The sequence below is a fragment of the Cherax quadricarinatus genome, chromosome 71 (genome assembly GCF_038502225.1).
Source record: "Cherax quadricarinatus isolate ZL_2023a chromosome 71, ASM3850222v1, whole genome shotgun sequence".
NCBI classification, from domain to species: domain Eukaryota; kingdom Metazoa; phylum Arthropoda; class Malacostraca; order Decapoda; family Parastacidae; genus Cherax; species Cherax quadricarinatus.
The window spans coordinates 15410862-15436333 of NC_091362.1; the positions used below are offsets into that span (position 1 = coordinate 15410862).

General features: G+C 37.6%; 1 protein-coding gene and 1 long non-coding RNA gene across 2 annotated transcripts in view; one reads left to right on the forward strand and one right to left on the reverse strand.

Moving 5' to 3' along the window:
• LOC128700324 (DNA repair protein RAD51 homolog 4) lies at positions 1–25364 on the forward strand. Its single transcript, XM_053793429.2, has 6 exons — positions 1–180; positions 4393–4511; positions 8524–8734; positions 13664–13898; positions 14733–14892; positions 24442–25364. Exons 1-6 carry the CDS (start codon positions 40–42, stop codon positions 24614–24616), a joined length of 1041 nt encoding a protein of 346 aa, XP_053649404.1. The 5' UTR covers positions 1–39; the 3' UTR covers positions 24617–25364.
• Positions 8635–25472, reverse strand: part of LOC128700325 (uncharacterized) — a 56923-nt gene continuing 40085 nt past the window's right edge. The window contains exon 7 of the long non-coding RNA XR_011393999.1: positions 8635–8758. This is a non-coding gene — a long non-coding RNA (uncharacterized lncRNA). The remainder of the gene's footprint in view (positions 8759–25472) is intronic.

The window sequence follows — 25472 nt, forward strand, 5'->3', positions numbered from 1 at the left end:
AGCCTTTACAACCTCTTTAACCCAACAATAACAGCAACAATGAGGTTGACTGCTGGGTTATGTCCGGCGCTCACTGAGGAAGTTTTGTCCAAATTACATAAATCTGGTATTAGAAATATCACGGACTTTTTGTTGAAAGATGTAGAGGCATTGGCAACGGAGTCTTCAGTGAGTTACAAGGTGAGGAAGAGTCAACCATGATGGAAATAAGTCACTTTGATTAACATTTTTGTTTTTTTTTCTGGGGTAATTTAATTTACCCCAAAAAAAAAAAAAGATAAAGATTTTGTTTCTATGCAGAAGTTACAATGTGCAATTACAATTATGATTTAAGTACAAAGGAAGGCACTATCATGTTGAATGATAGCTCAAGGCCTTTCGTGTTCAATCAACACATCGTCAGGAGCTTGCAATGTTGGAGAAATTAGCAGGAAGTCCAAGAAGATTAGTTCATGGAAACGTTTTTGCTCATTTCTTGCAGACACAAGACACTGATAATTTCCATGGTGTTAGCTCTGTTTTTACGTCTCATTTTCTGGGAGCTTGTGTTTCATAAAAGGGCACAGATACAACTAATGTGATATTTTATTTTGGCAACGTTTTGCTCTCCAGGAGCTTTATCAACTGTAACGGCTTGATAAAGCTCCTCAAGAGCGAAACGTCACATTAGTTGCACTTGTGTGCTTTTACCTAACAAAATGTCATATTAGTTGCATCTGTCTCCATTAACTAACATTTTGTCTGTAATTCTACTATTATTACTAATTTGTGTTTCATTGTATTATATTAGGACTACAGTGGACCCCCGGTATTCGATATTAATCCGTTCCTGAGAGCTCATCGTATGCAAAAATTATCGGAAGGCGAATTAATTTTCCCTATAAGAAATAATGGAAATCAAATTAATCCGTGCAAGACACCCAAAAGTATGAAAAAAAAATTTTACCACATGAAATATTAAGTTTAATGCACACAAACTGAAGAAGACATGCACAGTTTTTAGTACTCTACTAACAATAGAATACATAACACTTAACCTTTAATGAAGATCTGGTGATGATTGATGGGATGGGAGGAGGGGAGAGTGTCGAACTTATTGTTTAGAAGGGGGATCCCCTTCCATTAGGACTTGAGGTAGCAAGTCCTTTTCCGGGGTTACTTCCCTTCTTCTTTTAATGCCACTAGGAGCAGCTTGAGAGTCACTGGACTTCTGTCGCACAACATATCTGTCCATAGAGGCCTGTACCTCTCGTTCCTTTATGACTTTTCTAAAGTGGTTCACAACATTGTCATTGTAATAGTCACCAGCATGGCTTGCAATAGCTGTGTGAGGGTGATTGTCACCCATAAAGATTTTCACCTTTGTCCACATTGTACACATTTCTTTAATCTGTGAAGTAGGTAACTTCCTCAATTTCTCTATCCCCTCCTCCGAAGCAGTTTCTCAGGTCTGGCGTCTTGCTGTTGAAGATGATCTAGCAGCTCATCAGTGGTTAGCTCGTCATTGTCCTCCTCCACCAACTCTTCCACATCCTCCCCACTAACCTCCAACCCGAAAGACTTCTCCAATGCCACAGTGGTTTCCTCAACTGGCATACGATTCCCAGGGTTAGCCTCAAACCCTTCAAAATCCCTTTTGTCTACACATTCTGGCCACAGTTTCTTCCAAGCAGAGTTCAAGGTCCTCTTAGTCACTTCCTCCCAAGCCTTACCTATAAGGTTTACACAATTGAGGATATTAACCCTTAAACGGTCCAAACAGATCGACGTTCAAATTCGTAGTGCTACAAAAGTAGATCTACTGTTTTTTTACATATTTTCAAATATAACAAAAAAAATGTAAATAGAAGTTTTTTTACACATTTTCAAATGTAAAACAAAAAAGAAGATCTTCATTTTTTTACATACTTTCAGATGTTGAAAAAACGTACATATATACATTTGGACCATTTAAGGGTTAAAGTGATCCTTCCAAAACTCTTTTAGAGTCAATCGAGTATCTGTGGTCACTTCAAAGCACTTTTGAAACATAGCTTTTGTGTACAGTTTCTTGAAGTTGGAAATGACCTGCTGGTCCATGGACTGCAGGAGAGGAGTGGTATTAGGAGGCAAAAACTTGACCTTAATGAAGCTCATGTCCCCAGAAAGTCGCTCTGCCAAGTCTATAGGATGACCAGGGGCATTGTCTAATACCAGGAGGCACTTAAGGTATAATTTCTTTTCAATTAGGTAATTTTTCACATTGGGGTCAAATGCATGGTGTAACCAGTCATAGAAAAAGTCCCTAGTGACCCATGCCTTACTGTTTGCCCTCCACAGCACACACAAATTAGCCTTGAGGACATTCTTTTGCCTGAACGCTCTGGGAGTTTCTGAGTGATACACCAATAAAGGCTTCACTTTGCAATCACCATTAGCATTGGCACACATCAGAAGAGTAAGCCTGTCTTTCATAGGCTTATGTCCTGGGAGTGCCTTTTCCTCCTGAGTAATGTAGGTCCTGCTTGGCAATTTCTTCCAAAACAGGCCTGTTTTGTTGCAATTAAACACTTGTTCAGGTTTAAATTCTTCACTGTGTATGTAATCCTTGAATTCCTTCACATATTTTTCAGCTGCTTTTTGGTCCGAACTGGCAGCCTCACCATGCCTAATCACACTCTGTATGCCACTACGATTCTTAAATCTTTCAAACCAACCTTTGCTGGCCTTAAATTCACTCACATCACCACTAGTTGCAGGCATTTTTTCAATTAAATCCTCATGCAACTTCCTAGCCTTTTCACAAATGATCGCTTGAGAGATGCTATCTCCTGCTATCTGTTTTTCATTTATCCACACCAATAACAGTCTCTCAGCATCTTCTAACATTTGCGGTCTCTGTTTCGAAAACAGAGTTTCACCTTTTGCAACAACAGCTTCCTTGATTGCCGTTTTCCTGGCCACTATAGTAGCGATGGTTGATTGGGGTTTTGTATACAACCTGGCCAGCTCCGACACACGCACTCCACTTTCGTACTTTGCAATTATCTCTTTCTTCATTTCAATAGTCATTAGCACCCTTTTTCTCGAAGGGTTGGCACTAGGAGCTTTCTTGGGGCTCATGGTGACTTATTTTGCAGAAACAAGCACCAAAAACACTGTGATAATATGGAATGTACTGAATGTATGCTTAGATGCGAGCACACTGGCACGCACGGGGCAGTTCAGGCCACACGTGGACACGTCCTGGACGACTCGTGTGTGGCGGGTTTTTTAACGAGTGGAGAGGCAAAATTTTTGTGTTAAAATGTATCGAATACCGGATTTAACGTATACCGATTCCATCAAATACCGGGGGTCCACTGTATATAATCTTTCTTATCCTGTCATTTTATGAAGTAACTTGAAACTTGTATCTATTTTTAAGTTTCTATTAAAACCATACATTAGACTCTTAACAAATGAAAATGCAATACTGCACAAATTTAAAGTACCAGCTGGGATGTGGATTGTACATTGATTACGTGTGTTCTTAAGCAACAGCCTGGTTGATCAGGCCCTGATCCACCGTGAGGCTTGGTATTGGATGGGCTGCAGGGGCATTGACCCCTGGAATGACCTCCAGGCAGAATACACTAAGTTTTGCCCGAAAAGCTATGCATCCTGTTGGCCTACAGATTATAATTATTGTATGTTTTGTACAGTAATTATGAAATAAAGATTTGTGTTTATACTGATAAGTTTGATTTATGCTCTGGGCACAAATGTAACATGCAAATTTCTTATGTACCCATAACATTTGTTATGGACACATAAGAGTTGCACTATTTTAATGTGTTAATTTAACCTATTAACCTGGAATAATGCAATGAATTCAAATAATGTGACTTTATACCCATTAGGGGGTCTGTCAGTTTACACAAGGGAGTGATGTGAGTTTTTTTTTTTGTGCCCTAATTCATGTCTGCATAAATAACTCTCTATGATTGTAACCATATATAAATAGTTCATTACCACTGTAACTTGTTTAGATATCAAAACTTTACAGCCCGGTCCCAGGACCCATTATGTATCTCTGTAATCTTTTCTGTTCACAGGATAGGGATGGGGTACATAATAGAGGTATTAAACTAACTAACTGTGAGTTGTAGGACTCGCCCGCCATGGGTTCAGACCCCATCTGTTTTATGATTGGCTATCCTGAGCTGTTACACACAGCCTAAGTGTGTATACTAGAGCTACAGATAAATAATTTTTTGAGGTCTAAGTTAGTCTGCCCGAAATGCTTTACGTAAACACTGGGCTTTTCTTAGAATATGTAATATGTACAAAGTTTGCCTAAAATTGTAACAAACCATTTAGTGTAACTTCAATATATTCTGTTGAAATAAGCATCTTTATCTTTAATTGCAGGACTTGCAAAGCATCCGCCGTATAATTCATGCTCATTATGCTGCCTTTGCGGTTTCTGGAGACTGCATGCTGAGTGAAGTGGTACAGACTGCTGTAGTTATATCTACTGGTAACACAAAGTAAGTAATAACAGTAATTTCGTGAATGACAAAAAAGAGTTAGATATTTATAAAGAATAAAAAGGCACAAATACAGTACAGGTGGGCCCCGCTTATACAGCAGGTTAGGTTCCAGGCTACTGCTATAAAGCAAAAATTACTGTAAAGTGAATCATAGCATTTTTTTCACTTTCATATGCATTATAAAAGCCTGATAACATGTTTACACTATCATATACTAAGTGAGCAATATAGCTAGGCCTTAAAAATGCATATACGGTACACACACTACATACCTTAAAATATTTTCGTCCTTAGCTTATAGTGAGTGGTGAATATATATTTATTGTAGGAGGTCTGACTAAATGAATGGGTATAATTGAAAACGCCTGTACAGTATTAGCGAAACACTGTAAAGCAGGGACTTGTGTAGCTAGTTAATGGTGCAAGTCAGACTAAAATGTCATTATAAGCTTTACTCTCCCATGTGCTGGTTATTTGTGTATTATTCCTTTGTTTTGTAGTACAGCCTCTCCTCACTTAATGACAGTTCCATTCCTGAGACCACATCATTAACCCTTAAACTGTCCAAGCAGATCTATGTTCACATGCGTAGTGCTCCAAAAGTAGATCTACGTTTTTTTTACATATTTTCAAATATAACAAAAAAAAGTAGATCAAAATTCTTCACACGTTTTTAAATTTAAAAAAAAAAAAAAGATCTACTTTTGTTACATACTTTCAAATGTTGAAAAAAGTAGATCTACGTTTGGACAGTTTAAGGGTTAAATGAATTCGTCGCTAAGTGAGGAGCATACTATAATGGTAGTGAGTTTGTACAGAGGCATTGCTAGGGTTGGTGTCACCCAGGGTGGAATCTTTGGTGTCACCCCCATGAAATCCAAGGGCAGGGGGATAGGGGTAGTGAACTCCAGTTACGTCACTGCTGCATACCCAGTGACTAATGTTTAGCAATGAGAACATTAAAGGACATAAACAGAACTTTATTAATGATAAAATAAATAATCGTTGTAATATTAAAGAAGCATAAACTTAAATACCACTTTGAGTATAGGCAACAGATCCTACATTTATTCATCTTCAACAATGAATAAAAAAAACTTGAAAAATAAAGGATTTAACCTTGAGTACAGGTAACATCTCAGATAATCTGATATTTTATTTCCTTGAGTTCAATCCTGCAAAATCATCTATCACATCATCAGAATCAATGATTTTTCCTATACAGTGGACCCCCGGTTCACGATATTAATCTGTTCCTGAGAGCTCATCGTAAACCAAAATTATCGGAAAGCGAATCAATTTTCCCCATAAGAAATAATGGAAATCAAATTAATCCGTGCAAAACACCCAAAAGTATGAAATTTTTTTTTTTTTTTACCACATGAAATATTAATTTTAATACACACAAACTGAAGAAGACATGCACAGTTACATGACACTTACCTTTATTGAAGATCTGGTGATGATTGATGGGATGGGAGGAGGGGAGAGTGAAGATGGTCTTAGTGTTTAGAAGGGGAATCCCCTTCCATTAGGACTTGAGGTAGCAAGTCCTTTTTCGGGGTTACTTCCTTTCTTTTAATGCCACTAGGACCAGCTTGAGAGTCACTGGACCTCTGTCGCACAACAAATCTGTCCATAGAGCTCTGTACCTCCCGTTCCTTTAAGATTTGTCTAAAATGGGCCACAACATTGTCATTGTAATAGTCACCAGCACAGCTTGCAATAGCTGTATTAGGGTGATTCTCATCCATAAAGGTTTGCAGTTCAACCCACTTTGCACACATTTCCTTAATTTTTGAAGTAGGCACAAAGGATTCCACAACTGGCATAGGCTTCTCAAGGTTAGCCCCAAACCCTTCAAAATCTTTCTTAATTTCCATACCAATTCTCACCCTTTTTACCACAGGGTTGGCACTAGAAGCTTTCTTGGGGCCCATGGTGACTTATTTTGCAGAAACAAGCACCAAAAACAGTGATAATATGGAATGTACCAAATGTATCCTTAGATGCGCACACACTGGCTGGCTTGTAAACACTGGCACACACTGGCTGGCTTGTAAACACTGGCACACACTGGCTGGCTTGTAAACACTGGCACACACTGGGCAGTTCAGGCCACACGTGGACACATCTCGTACGCATCGTATCGCATACTGGGTTTTGTATCGGGAAGCGAGGCAATTTTTTTTCGATCAAATGCATCGGCTACCGGATTTATCGGATACTGATAGCATCGGGAACCGGGGGTCCACTGTATAGGCCTATTTGTACTCTGTAATCCTCTAATAGGCTATATATAGAAATGAAGGATTTTTCTCTTAGGTCACTGCAGTATGGTTTTGGCCATTAGTGTTACCTTCTTTAGAGACTCTATGGTGTCACCCGGGGCGGCCCCCCTCCCCTTACGATGCCTCTGAGTTTGTATCAACCATCTTTGGTATTGTTTTTATGTCACCTTTGCACCATTTATAACATTTTTGGTATATTTTTAAATGTTTATACAGTAGTGTACTGTATATTGAAATAAACAAAATAGAGGATATCAGCTCTATTATACATTATTTAGGTATCCATACTGGTTAGAGAGCTTATTGTAAGTCCGAGTCGTCGGTAAACAAGTACATCTCTAAGTGAGGAGAGGCTGTATTAGTGAGTCTCGAGTAGAGGAATTGTACTAAAGAATCTCACTAGATTACATATTGTACAGTGGTCCCCCGAGTTTCGTACATAATTCATTCCAGAAGGCTGTTCGAGTGCCGTTACCAAACGAATTTGTTCCCATAAGGAATAATGTAAATTAGATTAGTCCGTTTCAGACCCCCAAAAATACAAAATCAATTACAGTAATACAATTATTCGAGCTGGGAGAAACTCGGGGTACTCCTGTATATCAAAGCACCCTCCAAAACCTGAAAATAGTCGACAAAGGCATAAAAAAAGATTAAAGATTTGCCAGTTGGGAAATGATACAAAACAATATGTAAGGATCACATGAAGCTTGAGGCTTTCCCACAAAACTTGTGTTACCATAGCTGTATGTGATCATTACATATTGTTTCCTGCTATTTTTCCCATGACACTGATAAATCCTCAATGTTTTTGAAAAGCCTTGATTAAGAATTTTTTTCCATTTTTGAAAGTTGATTTGACATTCAGTTTTCAGGAATCTTGTGAATGTTTGTCATATGTATATAATCAGGTTATGATTGATTTTTCTCTCTGGTATGTTGCTAAAAATAAAAATTTTAAGTACAGTGGACCCCCAGTTAACGATATTTTTTCACTCCAGAAGTATGTTCAGGTGCCAGTACTGACCGAATTTGTTCCCATAAGGAATATTGTGAAGTAGATTAGTTCATTTCAGACCCCCAAACATACACGTACAAACGCACTTACATAAATACACTTACATAATTGGTCGCATTGGGAGGTGATCATTAAGCGGGGGTCCACTGTATCTTAATTTTTATTATTGGATATAGATAGCCTCCATTGTAAAGGAGGTTTTGTGTACAAGGAGCTTGGATATACAGTAGGCATGTGTGAGTGTTAGGAATGAGTGGAGACAAATGGTTTTTGGTACCTTATGAGTTGTTGGAGGGTAAGCAAGGCAATATTTTGTGAAGGGATTCACATTAGCCAGATTTAAATCCTGGAGGTGGGAAGTACAGCTCCTACTCTATAAAGGAGGGGTTTGGGATATTTGCTGTTTGGAGGGACCTCTGAACTGTCATAGTTGTGTGCCTTTGGCAAGACAGTGATAGTGGGAATGTTGCTGTAAGTATTTCTCTTTCAAGTCACCCTGCCTCGGTGGGAGACAACCAGTGTTAAAAAAAAATATGTATATAATTTTTTTATTTACATACATACATATACACATTCACATACATATCTGGAGGGTGTTATTTATATGTATACATACATACATTCACTGAATCCATGTATAAACTTTTGATAATTCCCATTTTAAAAAATGTCAGGCCAACAGCTCTTCCACTCCTTTCAGTCTGGACAGCCTGCTAGGAGGCGGCCTGATGACAGGTGAGGTGATGGAGGTGTGTGGAGGCTGGGGTACTGGCAAGACCTCCCTCTGTGTCAACTTGGCTGTTCATGCTGCACTCAAGCTAAGAATGAATGTCCTTTATATTGACCCTTTGGCGAGCATTAATGCTCTGAGACTTGCCCCTGTGATAGAGGCCTTGTCTGAAGACTTGCAGGTAAGTGTACCATCATAAAGGAGCCTGAAAATGGAGGTGTAGATGTTAGTTACATCAAACCTGATAAGCTTTCTGTATTTTTAGCTACCAGTTAAGATATTTTTGTACTAAGAGCTACTATATTTTACAGGCTGGGAGCTATTATATTACTTTGTCTTGTTTCCAAGTCTGGTTCTAGTATTATTTATACATGACAGTATTTAATCCCTGGAATGCAACCCACAGTAGTTATACAATACAATACAAGATTACTTCAGCAGGATACAGTGGTACTACAAATTTTGAACAGCTCCCAACTTGAGCAATTATGTAAGTGTATTTTTGGGAATCTGAAATGGACTAATCTAATTTACATTATTCCTTATGGGAACAAATTCATTCAGTAACGGCACTCAAACAGCCTTCTGGAATGAATTAAGTTCATAACTCGAGGTACAACTGTACATTATTTATACAGAAATAGGGTACATTTTGGTGCATGTTGAAAGGCCATGATTATGCAGAGCATTTTGAGCAAACTTAAGTGTAACTTAAGACTACAAGGGAATATCATTGTATTTGATTATAAGAAAAAAAAATTAGTTAGTCTAGTAAGTTTATAGGTGTTATTTTGTACATTGGATGACATTCGATTCAGGAGTTCAAGAGCCAAGTTGCTGCTAGAACAAGGGCAATGAGTGCTTTGTAAAAAGTTATCTATACATCTCTCCCTGTTCAGACTTGAACCCAGAAACTTTTGGCTTTGAATTGATTACTTTGAATATAATGAGGAACTTATTACACAGTATTAAAAGAAAGCTCTTTATATTACTATTATTCTAAATTTTCAGTAAATCACAATTTATTTTTTTATCACTGTCTTATTTTTCACTTTTGAGAGATAGGGTGGTACCATAGTACATCTTCAGTAGTGAAGGGATTTGAAATGAGCCGAGGTGTAACAGCTCAGCCTGTGTGTAAAAAATTAAAAGTTACTTATACAATAGTAGTTATAACATATAGTGGCTTTAATTATCTGATAGAGTACAGCAATTTCCAACTCTGATTTTCAGACATATAATATAGTACAGTAAATTTCAGATCTGTACAATGTTACACTGATTTTGAAACCTGTATTTTTTTTTTTTGTTGTTGTTGATGTTATTTAGATTATGAAATGCATTCTGTTTCAAATGAAATATTGAAGCCCTGCAACTGACTTGATGTGTCTTTTTCTATACGTACATTAGTTCTGCATATAAAAAGATTGACTGAGCTTGATAATATTAAAGTAGATTGTCAGTTAGGAAACACTTAGACTGGATAAGATTGTCTTAGAACGATTGAGAAATTTTGCAACAAAGAAAGCAGTGGAAAATAATTGGCATTGAATGCCTTAAAGCAGAAGAGGATAGATCGAGATGTGTAGTCGTGGCAGCGAGTGCCATGGTTATTTACCCCACCTCAAATGTTGCAATCTATGAATGCAAATGTTAAGGCTGAGTTTTTGCCACCTAATTCAATGTCTGATGTAATCACTAGATTAAGGAGTTATAAAGACATTTAAGTGCCACTATATCAACAGGGTAATGGAAAAACTCATTGCAACAGTGGATGACAGCTGTGAGATTGGAGTCCCAGAGTTCTGATGTAACTTTAAAACACTGTAGATGCACTTGCATGTTTAAAACTGGCATGGAAGGAATTACTCCAGTCAACTATAAATACACACTGGGGCAGTCATGGCCTTCTCTGGTGAATAAATTCTCTGACATTCCCTTGGTAAGTAGGCACGTCAAGATAATTGTAACACTGGAAGGACTGTGTCATGTGAAGATGTAAATGAACTGATGGAAGATGACAATGAAGAACCAACCACAGAATAAAGGGCCTTAATTTCTAGTTAGGAGAAAGACAACTATAAGAACAGAATATTGAAGAACAGCTAGAAGATTCTCAGTTAAAACTGTATTAGTTAAGTGAGAAATTCCGTGTTATTGCTAGCTTGGCAGACTTTTTCATTGAAAAAGACACTGACATATGTGGAAACATTGCTGTGACATGGGGTTTGGAGCAGGTGGTAGTGATGGTGCCTTATCATCACCTGTATAAAATATTACTGGGAAGGAAAAACAGGGACCCATTACAGAATACTAATAACTGCATCACCACCAACACTAGATCCACAACCATCCACCTTAGCCCGGAAAGGCTAAGGTTGATGGCTGTTGACTTGGAGGTCAACAACCTGTTGTAGTTGCTGATGCCTGTTGACTTGGAAGTCAACAGGCATCAGCAACTACAACTGCAGTATGTAAGTTAAGAAAAAAAAAATCTTTTTACATTTTGTATTTTAAAAAAAGTTTTTTTGTTTTTCAGGTTAGTATTGACCCTTTGACTGTTTTGGTCGTATATATATGTCTTATGAGCCACCGTGTTTGATGTATATATACATGTACTCAAAAATTCTAGCGGCTTCAAATCAAGCAGGTAGGCTCACATGTAAGAGAATGGGTCTGTGTGCACCATATAAAAAGAATCCTGCAGCACGCAGTGCATAATGAGAAAAAAAAAACTCCAACCGTTTTTTTGGATTAAAATGCTGACTTTGTGGTGTATTTTCGTATAGTATTTATGGTTGTATTCTCGTTTTCTTGGTCTCATTTGATAGAATGGAAAAAATGGCAGTGATTTTGATTGGTTTTACTATGAAAAGAACATTGAAATGGAGCTCAAAGTAGGGGAAATGTTTGATTTTTGCCGATGTTCAAAAGTAAACAAATGATGTCATTGTCCAGTAAATGTCCAACTAGTCATTCTAATATGCAATCATGAATGGGTTGGCATTATTTATACAATTATTACAATATTGCAGTAGTCTGCATAACAGTAAATCTTTTATTTTTTGTTTGAATAAAAATTCAAAATAGAAAGCAAGAGTAATATCAGAGGGGACTGGAGACGTGACTCATGAACAAAGAAAATGTTATTTTAGAGCCAGGAATGTCTGCTTTGTTAATTTTGGACTCTGTTTTGAAATTGGCATATTTTTTAATTTGCGTGAAATTGGCCAAATTGCAAATTTCTGACCATGTTATTGGGTAGTTGAAATCGGTAAATGGGCAGTTTCTTGTACTCAATCGATAGAACAAATGGAGTTCTAAAGAAATAGCTATGAGTTTGATCGACTGGAACAATGGAATTAGCAGAAAATAGGGCTCAAAGTGGGCAAAATCGCCGATCCATAAATATTGCCGAGGTTGTTAACTTTGTGAGAGCATAATTCCATAAGTTTTCCATCAAATTTCATTCTTTTGGTGTCATTACCATCAGGAAAAGATTCTCTATCATTTCATAAGATTTTTTTTTTTTTAGGGTGCAAGGAAAATGCGACATTGTGGTCGTGTAATGGTTCAGTTGCAAGCACTTGAAGGAATAATACCCGCTGGAGCTGTTTTCTACGCCAGGAAAACCTTACGAGGTTTGGCTCAATGGTTAATTAGCGAGGGTGACTACAGGAGCTAGTTTATTTCTAGTAGAGTACAGGAAGGCACTGGAGCCCGATATTTAGTTTTAAGGAGACATGACGGATAAAGAGGTTTCGCACCAGAGTCATTGTTATTCGTTTCTTGTGCTAGAATTTATTAAACCTACTGATCTGTGTGAATTCATATTATTTGCTATTGTATTGTAATAGAATAAAAGGGTTAGGATTAAAATAGTCTAATAACTTAGGACAAATTGTCCTAGTTCCCAGATATTTTAAATTGGGGGAGAAAGGGGGATGTGATGCAGTTCAGATGGGCTTGTGAGGTCTCTAGGGAGACCTAATTATATGGTCACACCTGCCTTAGCAAATGTCGGGTAGTCACGCCCACGTCTGAGGTCTTTTGTTCTTAACGGTGTCAGACCTCGGCGTCAGGTCGTAACACGTGGTACATACACCATTGGGGAGGGGATACTTTGACTACAATATAAGCCCAGGGAACAGCGGGGCAAAGAGGTTGTTGGTGACAGGTCCGGGGAGCGAGAGCTCTGGACAGTCGCGTGTGTAGTGGACCACGCATTGGGAATCTCGGGTCAGCTGGTCAGTGAATTAAGAGTGAGTACTAGTCCGTGTTACTGATAACATCTACCCTTCCCCCTGGTAATAAGTCTCATAGGTCAATTGTTATATTGTGTAAATTTCCATCAGGATATGTTGTATTCTAGCCCTTTTTTGTTATTAAGTAAACTATAGCCATAGTTCCCATTTTTATTTGTACCTCCATATGCTATTCCCTATTCTGTTAAGCACTGGGATATACAGGAGACGTGCTCACTCGCTGGGATACCTCAGGTAGAGTGGGTAGAGGTCTCACAACCAGGAGACACCTCAGGATTTGGGGTTTCGACAGTCAAGGGGTTAAATTAGATTAAATCCCAGTTTTCAGGAACATAACTCCTCTAGTCTAATTGACAAACTACTGAATGTTCATTGGGGAGAGTTACCAGTAGAGGTCGTACAGCGACTGAGGAATGGAATGGAATAGAATCAGATTTGATCTGAGGAAGGAAACAATAGCTGAAAATCTTTGGATCAAAAGCCCTTGAGCAGCATGAAGGCATCCTCCTTGAAGGAAACAGTTTTAAAACATCTGTTCATGAGAAAATTTCCAAACATTTACCTCTCCTCATTTGTAGTACAATAAACCCTCAATTTAATGGACTTTGGAAAAACTGTATGCAGCAAAATTTTTGGAAACAACAGCCAAAATGTACATCTGTTACAGAATTGTCCATTATTGTTGTGATCACAGGAAAACAGTTTCATGTTTCTCCACAAGAATTACCATTACTGGCAACCCTCTTTCTTCCACTAGCCAATTAAATGACAGGTTTTCTGTGTTATAAAATGGTCTTTAATAAACACTAATACCTTTAATTAAAAAATATTGATCTGTATTCTAGGTAGTGGAGCAAGCTCTTGCCCGTATAGAGGCAGTGATCCCGTCTGATATATGGAGTGTATTTCAAGCATTGGAATTACTTCGGCAGCCATACTTTTCAGTAAGAAAAAAAGATGTAGAGCAATGGAATGTTAGTGACAGCAGGCCAGTGAGCACAATAAGAAAAACTAAGTTAGTCATAGTGGATTCTCTGCCATCTATTCTCATGCCTCTCCTCGGAGGACGCCAGAAACAAGGTAAGGGCCATTTGTAGTTTACGGTAGTGTTAACCTTTTTATTATAGTTTTTACTCTAATTTTTCAAAAGATATTCTTCTTACTTAAAATTGTATGTTCCAGTGTATATCAAATTTCAGAATTTCTGAGCATTGTGATTCTTGTGCTTCACCTATCAAATTTTTTTTTTTTTTTGAACAGCAATCCATGGACACCATTATGTAAGTGTATCTTTGGGGGTCTGAAACGAACTAATCTAATTTACATTATTCTTTATGGGAACAAATTCGTTTGGTATCGGCACTCGAACAGTCTTCTGAAATGAATTTAGTTCATAACTCGAGGTACCACTATATAAGAGGAGTATTGTTTGCTTGGTCTCACCCTATGGCTGAGAAGAAACCGTTTATTTATAGTATCGGTAACTGAAAGTTGTAGTGCATTTTCTTTATAGAATTGAAATTTGGGTATTTTGTTCATTTGACACTAGGATTTGAGTGTTCCAGACATTTTTTTTATGACTTCCCCCAAATTTTGTTAAATCTGTTGGGGTAGTGCCGTAGATATTTCTAAACAAGTTTGTGAATGTGGTGGAATATCTTTGTAGTTGTTCTATGGAGACTGGGCCTATCCAATACTTTTTTGTAATCATGTTTCTGGCCAGTGGATCTAAATGTTCTGTAGTACAGTATCCATATATACTGATTTGATGATCATAATTAAGGGCCATTACCCCAAAACTAAATTTTAGATCTTAGCCTCATGTAAAGTGGATATGACTGTATTAAATCTTTACATGTTTGAGAGTTACTGGTTGCCAGCAAAGATATATAATGTTTGTGTTCTCTTACACAGGTTGGGGTATAATAAATGAATTGGCTGCAGTTTTGAAAAGTCTTGCCTCAGAGCAGCAAGCAGCAGTGGTGGTGGTCAATAATGTTGTACAAGCAAACTTTAACAGCGTGAAGAATAGAGGACACAATTCAGAATCTAACTGGAAACCAGCTCTTGGGAGGTGAGTAAAAATTTTGGATGTCCACGGCAGTATAGTGTACTTGGTATCCTATCAGGTATGTATGTATTTTTTTATTTGCTTAACTATCTTAGCCAGGAGTTTATACATAGTGCATTTATCGTACATATACAGCATTTCAGCAAGGGGCTGCTAGTAACCCCTTCTTCAGTATAGATTACTAAATTTAAAAAGAAAAACTTTTGTTTTTTTCTTTTTATGTGACCTAAAAGAAAAACTTTCATTTTTCTTTTTAGGTCACCCTGCCTTGGTGGGATACAGCCAGTGTGTTGAAAAAAAAATACAGTATTTCATTTATTTTTTCAGATACACTTTAAACTTGATTACATCTATATAGTCAATACAGAGAACTGAAAACATGGGGTATACATATATAGTAGGTCATTTCAGGTGGTGTGCAGGTCTAGCTATAATCATAACTAAGTGCTAAACCCACAAGGGTCATGCACCTCCCTGTGTTTTGAGCAATGGTTTTGGTAGTAGCAGTCAAAGACACAGTCACAAAATAAAAAAACGGTGTGCATCTGGCCTCTCTGCTCTCACATTCATATGTCCCACTTGCACAAATGTAAGCATTCGCAGTCACTGCATCATTGTGCTGTCCTGGTTTGTTAACTGACCATGTTGCCTGCAAAGTGCAAGAATTTGTGGGAAAGGCTAGTCTGATCAGTAGAATAAAATTAAAGATAAAGATAAAGGTTTATTTCTTTGTAAAGGTTACAATGTGTAATTACAGTTTTGGTTTGCTAAGTACACAGAAAGCCACCATCATGCTGGGGCATTTCAGGCAGGCTAATCCTAATATATAGTAGCTACTTAAAACTAGACAAGAAATAGTACATAGTAACTACTTAAAACTAGACAAGAAATAATGGTTAACTGTGTTACAATCTTATTTAATCTTAATACATACTAATGCGAGGTCGTCAAGGTGGAGGTTTATAAGTATAATAATCGTCAAGGTGGAGGTTTATAAGTATAATAATCTTGAAGTTTTCAATTCAATTCAATTCAAGTTTATTCTCTATAAAGGTTACAATGTGGGGTTTACAGGTTTTGGGTATTGTGTGGTTTACATGTTATAAAATACTAATTACAGAGGGGGCCACTAGGACACCTAGCATGGCTAGGCATTTTGAGCAGACTTAGATTAATTCTTAACATTAAATCCTTACAGATTATGGTATTAAGGCTAAGTGACTACATCATAATTTGTGAGTTTAGCAATGTGAATGCTTTTGTTTTGGCACAATACAAGGTGTCTATATTGGAGAATCATAGGGAAACTTATGACTAGTTAGGATTTATTATTTTAAGATTAAGATTAGTATTTCTGGGTGGGTGAGTGAGTGTAATTGTGAACCACCAGGTGGTTATCATGTAGTTAGTTGTCAGGGTGGATCAGGGAGATAACATGTTTTCTAACTGTAGTTTTGAAAGTGATGAATATGTGTGCAGTTCTAGAGTTTTCAGGTAGGGTGTTCCAGATTTTAGGTCCTTTGAAATACATTGAATTTTTGTAAAGGTTTAGTCGAACACGGGGAATGTCATAGAGATGTTTGTGTCTAGTGTTATGCCTGTGGATCCTGTCACAACTATCAAGAAAGCGTTTTAGGTCAAGGTTAATATTGGAATTTAAGGTCCAGTAGATATAGTTTGTACGTTCTGAACAGGGAGTAAGTTTAGATGTATGAAGAGTGGGGGGAGGTGTTGCCAGGGATGGGATTTAGTGATTACTCTTACTGTGGCTCTTTGTTGGGTTATTATTGGCTTTAGGTGTGTTGCTGCAGTTGAACCCCAAGCACAGATAGCATAGGGGAGGTATGGATATGTAAGTGAATGGTATAGTGTGAGAAGAGCAGTTTGCGGCATGTAGTATCGTATCTTGGAGAGGATCCCCACCGTTTTGGATACTTTTTTTGTTATGTGTTGGATATGGGTGCTGAAATTTAGGTTGTTGTCGAGGTATAGGCCAAGGAATTTGCCCTCATTATGTCTGGCAATTAGAGTGTTGTCGATCTTAATGTTAAGTTGCGCAGCACCTGCTCTGCTACCAAACATAATATAGTAGGTTTTGCCAGTGTTAAATGTAAGTTTATTGGCTGTCATCCAAGTCGATATTTTGAGCAGCTCCTCGTTAACAGTGGCAAAAGACATAAGTCGTGTCGTCAGCAAAGAGAATGGGTTTCAGGTGTTGGGATATGTTTGGAAGATCATTGATGTAAATGAGGAAGAGCAGGGGTCCAAGGACACTTCCCTGTGGAACTCCAGTATCAAGTGGCCGTATTGATGAGGCTGTGTCTTTAATGGTGACATACTGATACCTATTAGAAAGGTAGGATTTGAAATATGCAAGCGCATGGCCTCTTATACCATAGTGGTCAAGTTTGTGGAGTAAGATGCCGTGGTCTACTGTGTCAAATGCTTTTCTTAGGTCAATAAAAATTCCTAGCGGATATTCCTTATTTTCCAATGCTGTGGAAAGCAGGTCTAGCATTTTTATAATTGCATTATTAGTGCTTTTATTTTTCCTGAATCCAAATTGGCAGGGGTTGAGTATGTTTTGTGACTTTACAAATGAATATACTGTCCTGTGCACGAGTTTCTCGAAGATTTTGGATAGCAATGGTAAGTTTGATATTGGTCTATAGTTGTTTACATCTGTAGGGTCACCACCTTTATGTATTGGTGTAACCCTTGTTGTCTTGAGTAGTGTCGGGAAAATGCTAGTTTCTAGTGACTTGCTAAAAAGTAATGTAATAGCATGCGAAAGGACATGGGCCGCTCGCTTGTACAATAATAGTGGGACGTGAGACAGATTCCCCGAGTTATTTTTAAGTGACTTTATGATTGCGGTGGCTTCCGTGGGCTCAGTTGGTACAAGATAGAAGGAATTTGGGAAATTTCCATCTAGGTAGTCCCTGGCACGTGGGATTTTACTGGCGAGATTAGATCCTATGTTTGAGAAGAAGTCGTTTATCAGTGGTGTTTCATGAGGTTTAGTTAGAACAATATTCTTGTTTTTTTCAGTTTGTGGGTCCCCAGAATCTGGGAAAGTGTTTTCCAGGTCTTTTTTATATCTCCTCTTGTGTCAGTGAATCTGCTGGAGTAGTACAGTTGTTTGGCTTTCTTTATTAATTTGGTGAGAACTGTTGAATATTGTTTAAGAATATCTTTGTGTATTAAGCCCTGTCTATATTGCTTTTCATATTGGTGTTTCTTATCAATGGATTTCAGAATGCTGCTGGTTAGCCATGGACAACCAAGCCGTTTATTTGTGATCTGTTTCGTTTTTATTGGACAATGTTTGTTGTATAGTCTAAGTATTTTGTTAAGAAAAATGTCTGTCCAATTGTCAATACCATTGGCATTGGAGAATTCTGTAGGGCCAGTCAGCAGTCTCTAGGTCTGCTGTGAAATTCCTTATTGAGGCCTCGTCATGGAGTCTAAATGAAACTTTGTTGTATTTGAGTGGTGGCTTACTAATGTTTGTTAAGAGGAAGGTTGGGTTCAGGCAGTAATATTTCATGGATTGGCAGAAGTTTAAAGTCTAGAGGTCACATAATATAACTAATTAGCAGATGTTTTGCTTGATATTGAGGGATAAGATGATTTTTTTAGCAAAGTCCTAAATTTATAAGTAGTCAGGGGATCCTTTACCGGTTCTGGATCTTCGGGCCCTTTATGTGCATAGCATGAGACTGACACGAGGGATGTTGAAGAGTGCCTTATGCCTTGTATTGTGATTGTGCATTCTGTTGTAACTGTCAAGGGGAATTTAATGTTCTGTATATGTAGTAGGCACATTAATATTTTTTTTTTTAACAAACCGGCCGTATCTCACCAAGGCAGGGTGGCCCAAAAAGAAAAACGAAAGTTTCTCTTTTTAAATTTAGTAATTTATACAGGAGAAGGGGTTACTAGCCCCCTTGCTCCTGGCATTTTAGTCGCCTCTTACAACACGCATAGCTTATAGAGGAAGAGTTCTGTTCCACTTCCCCATGGAGATAAGAGGAAATAACCAAGAACAAGAACTAGTAAGAAAAAAGAAGAAAACCCAGAGGGGTGTGTATATATATGTGTAGTGTGACCTAAGTGTAAGTAGAAGTAGCAAGATGTACCTGAAACCTTGCATGTTCATGAGACAGAAAAATGGACACCAGCAATCCTACCATCATGTAAAACAATTACAGGCTTTCATTTTACACTCACTTGGCAGGACGGTAGTACCTCCCTGGGTGGTTGCTGTCTACCAACCTACTACCTACATAATATGAGTGTATGTCTTGTATATTTAGCAAGTTCAGTCTTTTGAAAAGTGGTGGGGTGTGCTGTTTAGCACAGGAGCTGGTAATCATCTGCACAGCAGCGTTTTGTTGGGTTATTAAAGGTTTAAGGTGGTTGATCATAGGTGAGGTAAGGATATGTTAAAGAGTAAGGAGTGTCGTTTGTGGTACGTAGTACAGGTCCGCCATCACAAATCCGGCAATAATTTTGGCTAGCATAATTTCTAATTTCCAGGGTCGCCACACCAACCTGCTGGTACTACTTGCTGCATAAGTCATTCCTATTTCTTTTTCTCCATTTATTGTTATAACCTGCTTACATTTAGCCCTAGCCATGGTTCCAATGAATAAAAGAAATGCTTCTCATTATGTAAAACACCTACACAGTACATTATCCATTAAAGATAAGGTGGCTTTGAAGCCACTGTCGGTTGCCATGGGCTCAGTCTCATGAAGCAGGAGAATATGCTTTATTATGTGAATATCAACACTACAGCTTTTGCCTATCATAATTGATCTAATATGACATAATAAACAATATAAATAACATAAAACATGTTAAATACTCCAGAATAAATAATATTTGGCATAACACCGAGCAGTTCGAGAGTTATGAGGAGGATATGGTATACAAATACCATTCTCCTATCCCTGTCTTGGGGGCTTATATTAGAGAAAACGGAGTATAGCACAGGGCTAACTGTGATATACACTCGTACTCCACCATAAACCTTAAAAAAAAAAAAAAAATTTTTCTGTATAGATTATCACACATAGCAGCATATATGTAGAGAACCTAGGATAACCCAAAAAAGTCAATGTGGCTTATTTCTAGCACTTGGCTTGGGTTAGCCATATATGATTTTTGGTAAATATTCGATTCCCAGCCAGGGTAGAAAAATTAGGCGTGTTTCTTTACACCTGTTGTCTATGTTTACCCATCAATAAATGGGTACCTGGGTGTTAGTCGACTACTGTGGGTGTTATCCTGGGACACTGACCTAATTTTCTTGAAATACTCTGCATAACAAGCGGCTTTCTATATAGTAGTATGTCACTGATGTCAGCTAGGTCTGTATACCTTGTACATGTAGTAAATAAATATATTATTTTCTCAGTTGTTTGTTGGGTTATCTTATTGAAACTTGGGCAATGTATGATGGAAAGATACTTCTTAACGTACACCAAAAATGAAAGAAATAAGACCATAAATAGCGGAGTTCACTTCTCAGCCATTAGCGGTATATTTTTGTATGGTTTTATTCTCATTTGATAGAATGAAAGATATATTGCAGAAATAGATATGATTTTGATTGCTTTCATGACGAAAAGTACCTTGAAATTGCGCTCACAGTAGCGAAAATGTTCTATTCTTTAGCGAAGCTCAAGAGTAAACAAATGGCGTCACCGTCCAATACCTGTCCGCCTGCCAGTCTAAATTCCAGTACGGAGTCAAGAATAGCTTTACATTATTTATGCAATTACTACAATAATGCAGCAGTCTGCATAACAGTAAATCTTAAACTTTTTTGTGAATAAAAATTCCAAATGGTAAGCAAGAGTAGCCTGGAGCCATGACTAATGAACAGAAAATGTTATTTTAGTGCCAGGAATGTATGCATTGTTTATTCTGGATCCTATTTTGAAATTGGCCAAATTGCCAATTTCTGACCACTTTATTGGGTAGTTGAAATCAGTGAATGGGCGGTTTCTTGTACTCAGTTGACAGACTAGAAGTAAATAAGTTTATTCAGGTATACACAAATACAGTTACATAGACTATCATACATAGCAGTTTATGTATAGAGAACCTAGGATAACCCAGAAAAATCAAAGTGACTTATTTCCAGTACCTGGCTTGGGATTGCCATATATGATTTTTGGTAAATATTTTTTTTCTCGATTTGTTGGGCTATCTCATTGAAACTTGGGCAATGTATGATGGAAAGATGCTTCTTAACGTACAACAAAAATAAAAAAGACGGACGATAAATAAGGGAGTTCACTTCTCAGCCATTAGCTGCCTCTTTGCAGTATATTTTTTTGCTTGTATTCTCATTTTTTTGGACTCATTTGATAGAATGGAAGATATATTACAGAAATAGACATGATTTTGATTGCTTTCATGACGAAAAATACCTTGAAATTTAGCTCAAAGTAGCGGAAATGTTCGATTTTTGCCGATGTTCAATGAACTTTGTCTAAGTCAAGTTGGTTAATTTTATTAAGTAAGTGTATTCTAACGTAACCACTCTGTAATCCCGCATACTATAGGTCCCAATGATGCCGGACCTGTATCATATCTTGGAAAGGATGCTTACTGATTTGGAAGTTTTCTTGGCTATGGTTATGAAATTTAAGATTACAGTCAAGGAGAAGACCTAGAAATTTACCCTCAATATGTGTTATCTGTGTTAAGATAAGATTTTAGGTAATCAAGAGAATGTCCTCTGATGCAGTAATGATTTAGTTTTAGGTGCAGGAGATCGTGGTCCACTGTATCAAATGCTTATCGTAGATCAGTGAAGAGCCCCAGAGGATATTCATTTTTATCGAGGGCTGTATATATTAGTTGAAGCATTTGTATAATAGCATCATTCGTACCTTTTTTTTTGGTCTAAACCCAAACTGGCAGGGGTTAAGTATGTAAAGTCGTTTGTGTATTATTTTTTAGAATATTTTGGATAGTAAGGGCAAGTTTGATATGGGGCCTATAGTTGTTCAAGTCAGTTGAATCACCTCCTTTGAGGATTGGGGTAATCCTGGCTGGCTGGAGTATAGATGGAAAGGTTGAGGGCACTACAGATTTGTTAAACATTGTTGCAATAATGTGCATCTTTATAAATGAATGGTGACAAATTATCCAGAGACCATACAATAAGTGTCAGGGGACCGAGACTGTTCAACTGCCTCCCAGCACACATAAGGGGGATTACCAACAGACCCCTGGCAGTCTTCAAGCTGGCACTGGACAAGCACCTAAAGTCAGTTCCTGATCAGCCGGGCTGTGGCTCGTACGTTGGTTTGCGTGCAGCCAGCAGCAACAGCCTGGTTGATCAGGCGCTGATCCACCAGGAGGCCTGGTCACAGACCGGGCCGCGGGGGCGTTGACCCCCGAAACTCTCTCCAGGTAAACTCCAGGTAAACATTGTTGTTTAATTATGAGTAAGACTTCAGTAGAATTAGTTGGAGCTAGAAATAGAGTATTTGGGTACTTGCCAGTGAGGTAATTCTTCGGCTGGGTATTTGAGCTAGGAATTTTACTTGCTAGCTTTGATCCTATAGTAGAGAAGAAAACATTAAATTTGTTGGCCATGTCTGTAGGTGAGGCTTATCTGGTTTAGTTAAATTTCTCTCTCTGTTTCCAGATGGTTTCCTAGAGCCCAAAATTTTGGAGAGGGTTTGCCAGGTACTTTTCATATAACCTTTTATTTCAATAAATCTCTATTCGTAATACATTTGCTTTGATTTTCATATTAGTTTTGTGGTGTATTGTTTAGTCAGGTCTCTAGTAATCTGAACTATTTTTTATCAATAGATTTGAGGATGCTATTTGTTAGCCATGGGCTGTTTAGTCTCTCTTCTGTGATCTGCTTTGTTTTGATATCTTTGTCAATATTATTGCTGTCAGCTAGCTCTCTTTGCCAATCAGTGTCACCTAGTGCTAATATTAAATTGTTTACTGATGTCTCATCATGCAGGCAAAATGAGATCTTTCTCGTTTCTTGAGGCAGTTTACATAAGTTGGTTATGAGAAAGGTGGGGATATCGTGTTGGTCCAGATATGATCAAGTAATGAGGCACTTGTCGGCTTAGTTACAGAGGGTAGCAACAAGCAGGTATTCATAGTGTGTGTGAAATCAGCTACTGGAGGGTCAGTTGCTTGGATGAGGTTTATGTTGAAGTCTCCTGTTAGTATCAGGTCATGTTTATTCAACTCTGACGCTATTATGTTTCTAAAGTTACTACTAAAAGTGTAAGTATTTGTGTGTAGATTGCTTCCACTGTTATAGGTTTCTTGATGTGAATTTAGCTATTATATATTTGTCCCTTATGCAAGTTGATTTCATACATTCCAATTCATCAGAGTAATAGATGGCAGTGCCACCTCCTGGTTGGTCAGGCCTGCAGTTATGTAACTAGGTATGGTAAATATGTCTGTCAAATCTTGTTTGAGCCAGGTTTCAGTAAGAATAATGAAAGTTATAGTAGCATTTAGAGACTTCAGTAATGCAAGGAGGTCATCATAGTTGAAAACTGTAATGTTCTTGTTGGCACTGAGTAGAGTTTTAGCCAGACTGGCAATTGCTGTTAGGATTATTTGTGCAGTTCAATATCAGGATCAATGGTTGCATTCATAAGGGGCACACAGAGAAATAAGAATGAAAGTGGTACAATAATTTACTGACATGGATTATACATGTTAGGTGACTTGTTAACATCAAAATGTCTCTCCATAAGCTATACTTACATTGCAGAGAAGCTGGTGGAGGAAATTAGAGACAGGGCAGTGATCGGTGGTCCCAGTTTTGCAAGCAAGGAATGGCTTCCCCCCAACAAAAATATTTTAGTATTAATAATGAGTCTTCTAGCACCCTTCCCAAACAACAGCCACCTATAGGCTCTCCCTTATAGAAATTCTAGAGCTTCAACTAACTGACCTTACTGTGAATTAAATCCTATGTAGTAATGGAACCATCCAATAGCATATTCCATCATAATGAAAGTATATGCTGTAGGAGAATCTTGAGCCCAACACTAATAATTGTGCATACTGCTTTGCTACGAGAAAAATCAATATCCTCTCGCAATGAGACTAGGCCAACCCTTCTCATTTTAGATGAAAAAGGGGGAAATAATATCATTGCCCCCCCCCCCCCAAGTCCCATGTGCCTAAAGGTAAAAACAAGAATTGATATTTTCCAGGGAATTATAAGTTATAGCATTAGTCTGCATTAAAGTTGGAGCCATGGTGAGGGATTTACTTGGGGCCCCCAAAAAGGTTAAACTTTTTCTGCCTATACTATAGATAAGGTTTCCAACCTACAAATATTTAATGTTACACTTGAAATTGCTGTATAGCCCCTTTTTTTTTTTTTTGAAACACTTGAAATTACAGTCATCAAGTTATGCCTGTGGCACTCAGAAACCAATTGATGTTTTCACATTATCTTTTGTTTAATAACTTTATTAACAAGTAGACTTCATCAAACACTGTATTGATCCTGACTTGTATATTTTTCAGGTTTTGGGCTCATGTGCCCCACATTCGTCTATTTCTTGAAAAAGACTTCAGCTCTTCCACTCCACAGAACTCTGAAGATGGACCTTTAACTCCCATGGATATTAATGTATCTATTTGGAAAAGTACAAGGCTTAAAAGTCAAACCACTAAAATTTCTATTTTTTCAGCACTTTAATAAGACTCGTAAATCTTATTAGTGCATAGATGGCAAATGAAGCTAGTCTCGATCTGAAGAATTAGAGTTTCCATCCCTTTCCTTGGATCAAACTTTATTATTTTCCCTAATGAATAAAAAATAGACAAGGCTTCAATATCACCTTAATTATGTGGAAGCTTTAAACCCATTTGGGTCATATAGCATCTGGAGTAGGAGAGGTAATCAGGCTCAGTTCAAGGAAGGTTCCTTGAATACCTCCCACAGGTGCTGTAAAATCCTACTCATTTAGCAATTCCCCCCCCCCCCCTTGAATATAATAAAAAATCAAGGGCAACAAATAATTTCTATCATGAGCTCTTCAGTGGCATTCAGGCAGCACCCTTGAAGAGTATCCTCTTCAGTAGGATTGAGGAAGATTCAATTCTAGTATAAAATGTTAAAAGGGTGACTCAAAAGTCTAGACACCTGGCTGAAATTTCATTTTTGTAATTGATTTTAACGATTATCTTCAATGTCTTGTCCACCATTAGCTATGCTCAGTTCAGTGTACTTTAAAAGATTCACATGAACACAATGCAATAACTCTAGAGGGGGAGGGAATAATAATTCCTACATGTCCAGACTTTTGAGTCGCCCAATATTTCTTTCAACATTATAATTTAGGTTATTACTGTGATATTAACGAATCTTTTTATTTGGTTTTACCTTTAATGTTAGAAATGACATCATCATTAGTAGATGTCTTATACAATAAATATATTTTTTACTTAGAATTTTAATACAAAATCTTGAAAAAAAAAATTATTTCACATCTTACCCAAGTCCTCTGTTTCACTGTAAATTTAATGTCTGCAGAATTCTCAGGACATGATGT

Bases quoted from the DNA above. Each gene is read 5' to 3' on its own strand.
- LOC128700324 (XM_053793429.2), top strand. From the start codon at position 40: ATGAGGTTGACTGCTGGGTTATGTCCGGCGCTCACTGAGGAAGTTTTG. The intron at 181-4,392 runs GTGAGGAAGAGT...CTTTAATTGCAG, and splicing joins AGTCTTCAGTGAGTTACAAG to GACTTGCAAAGCATCCGCCG. The intron at 14,893-24,441 runs GTGAGTAAAAAT...TATATTTTTCAG, and splicing joins TGGAAACCAGCTCTTGGGAG to GTTTTGGGCTCATGTGCCCC.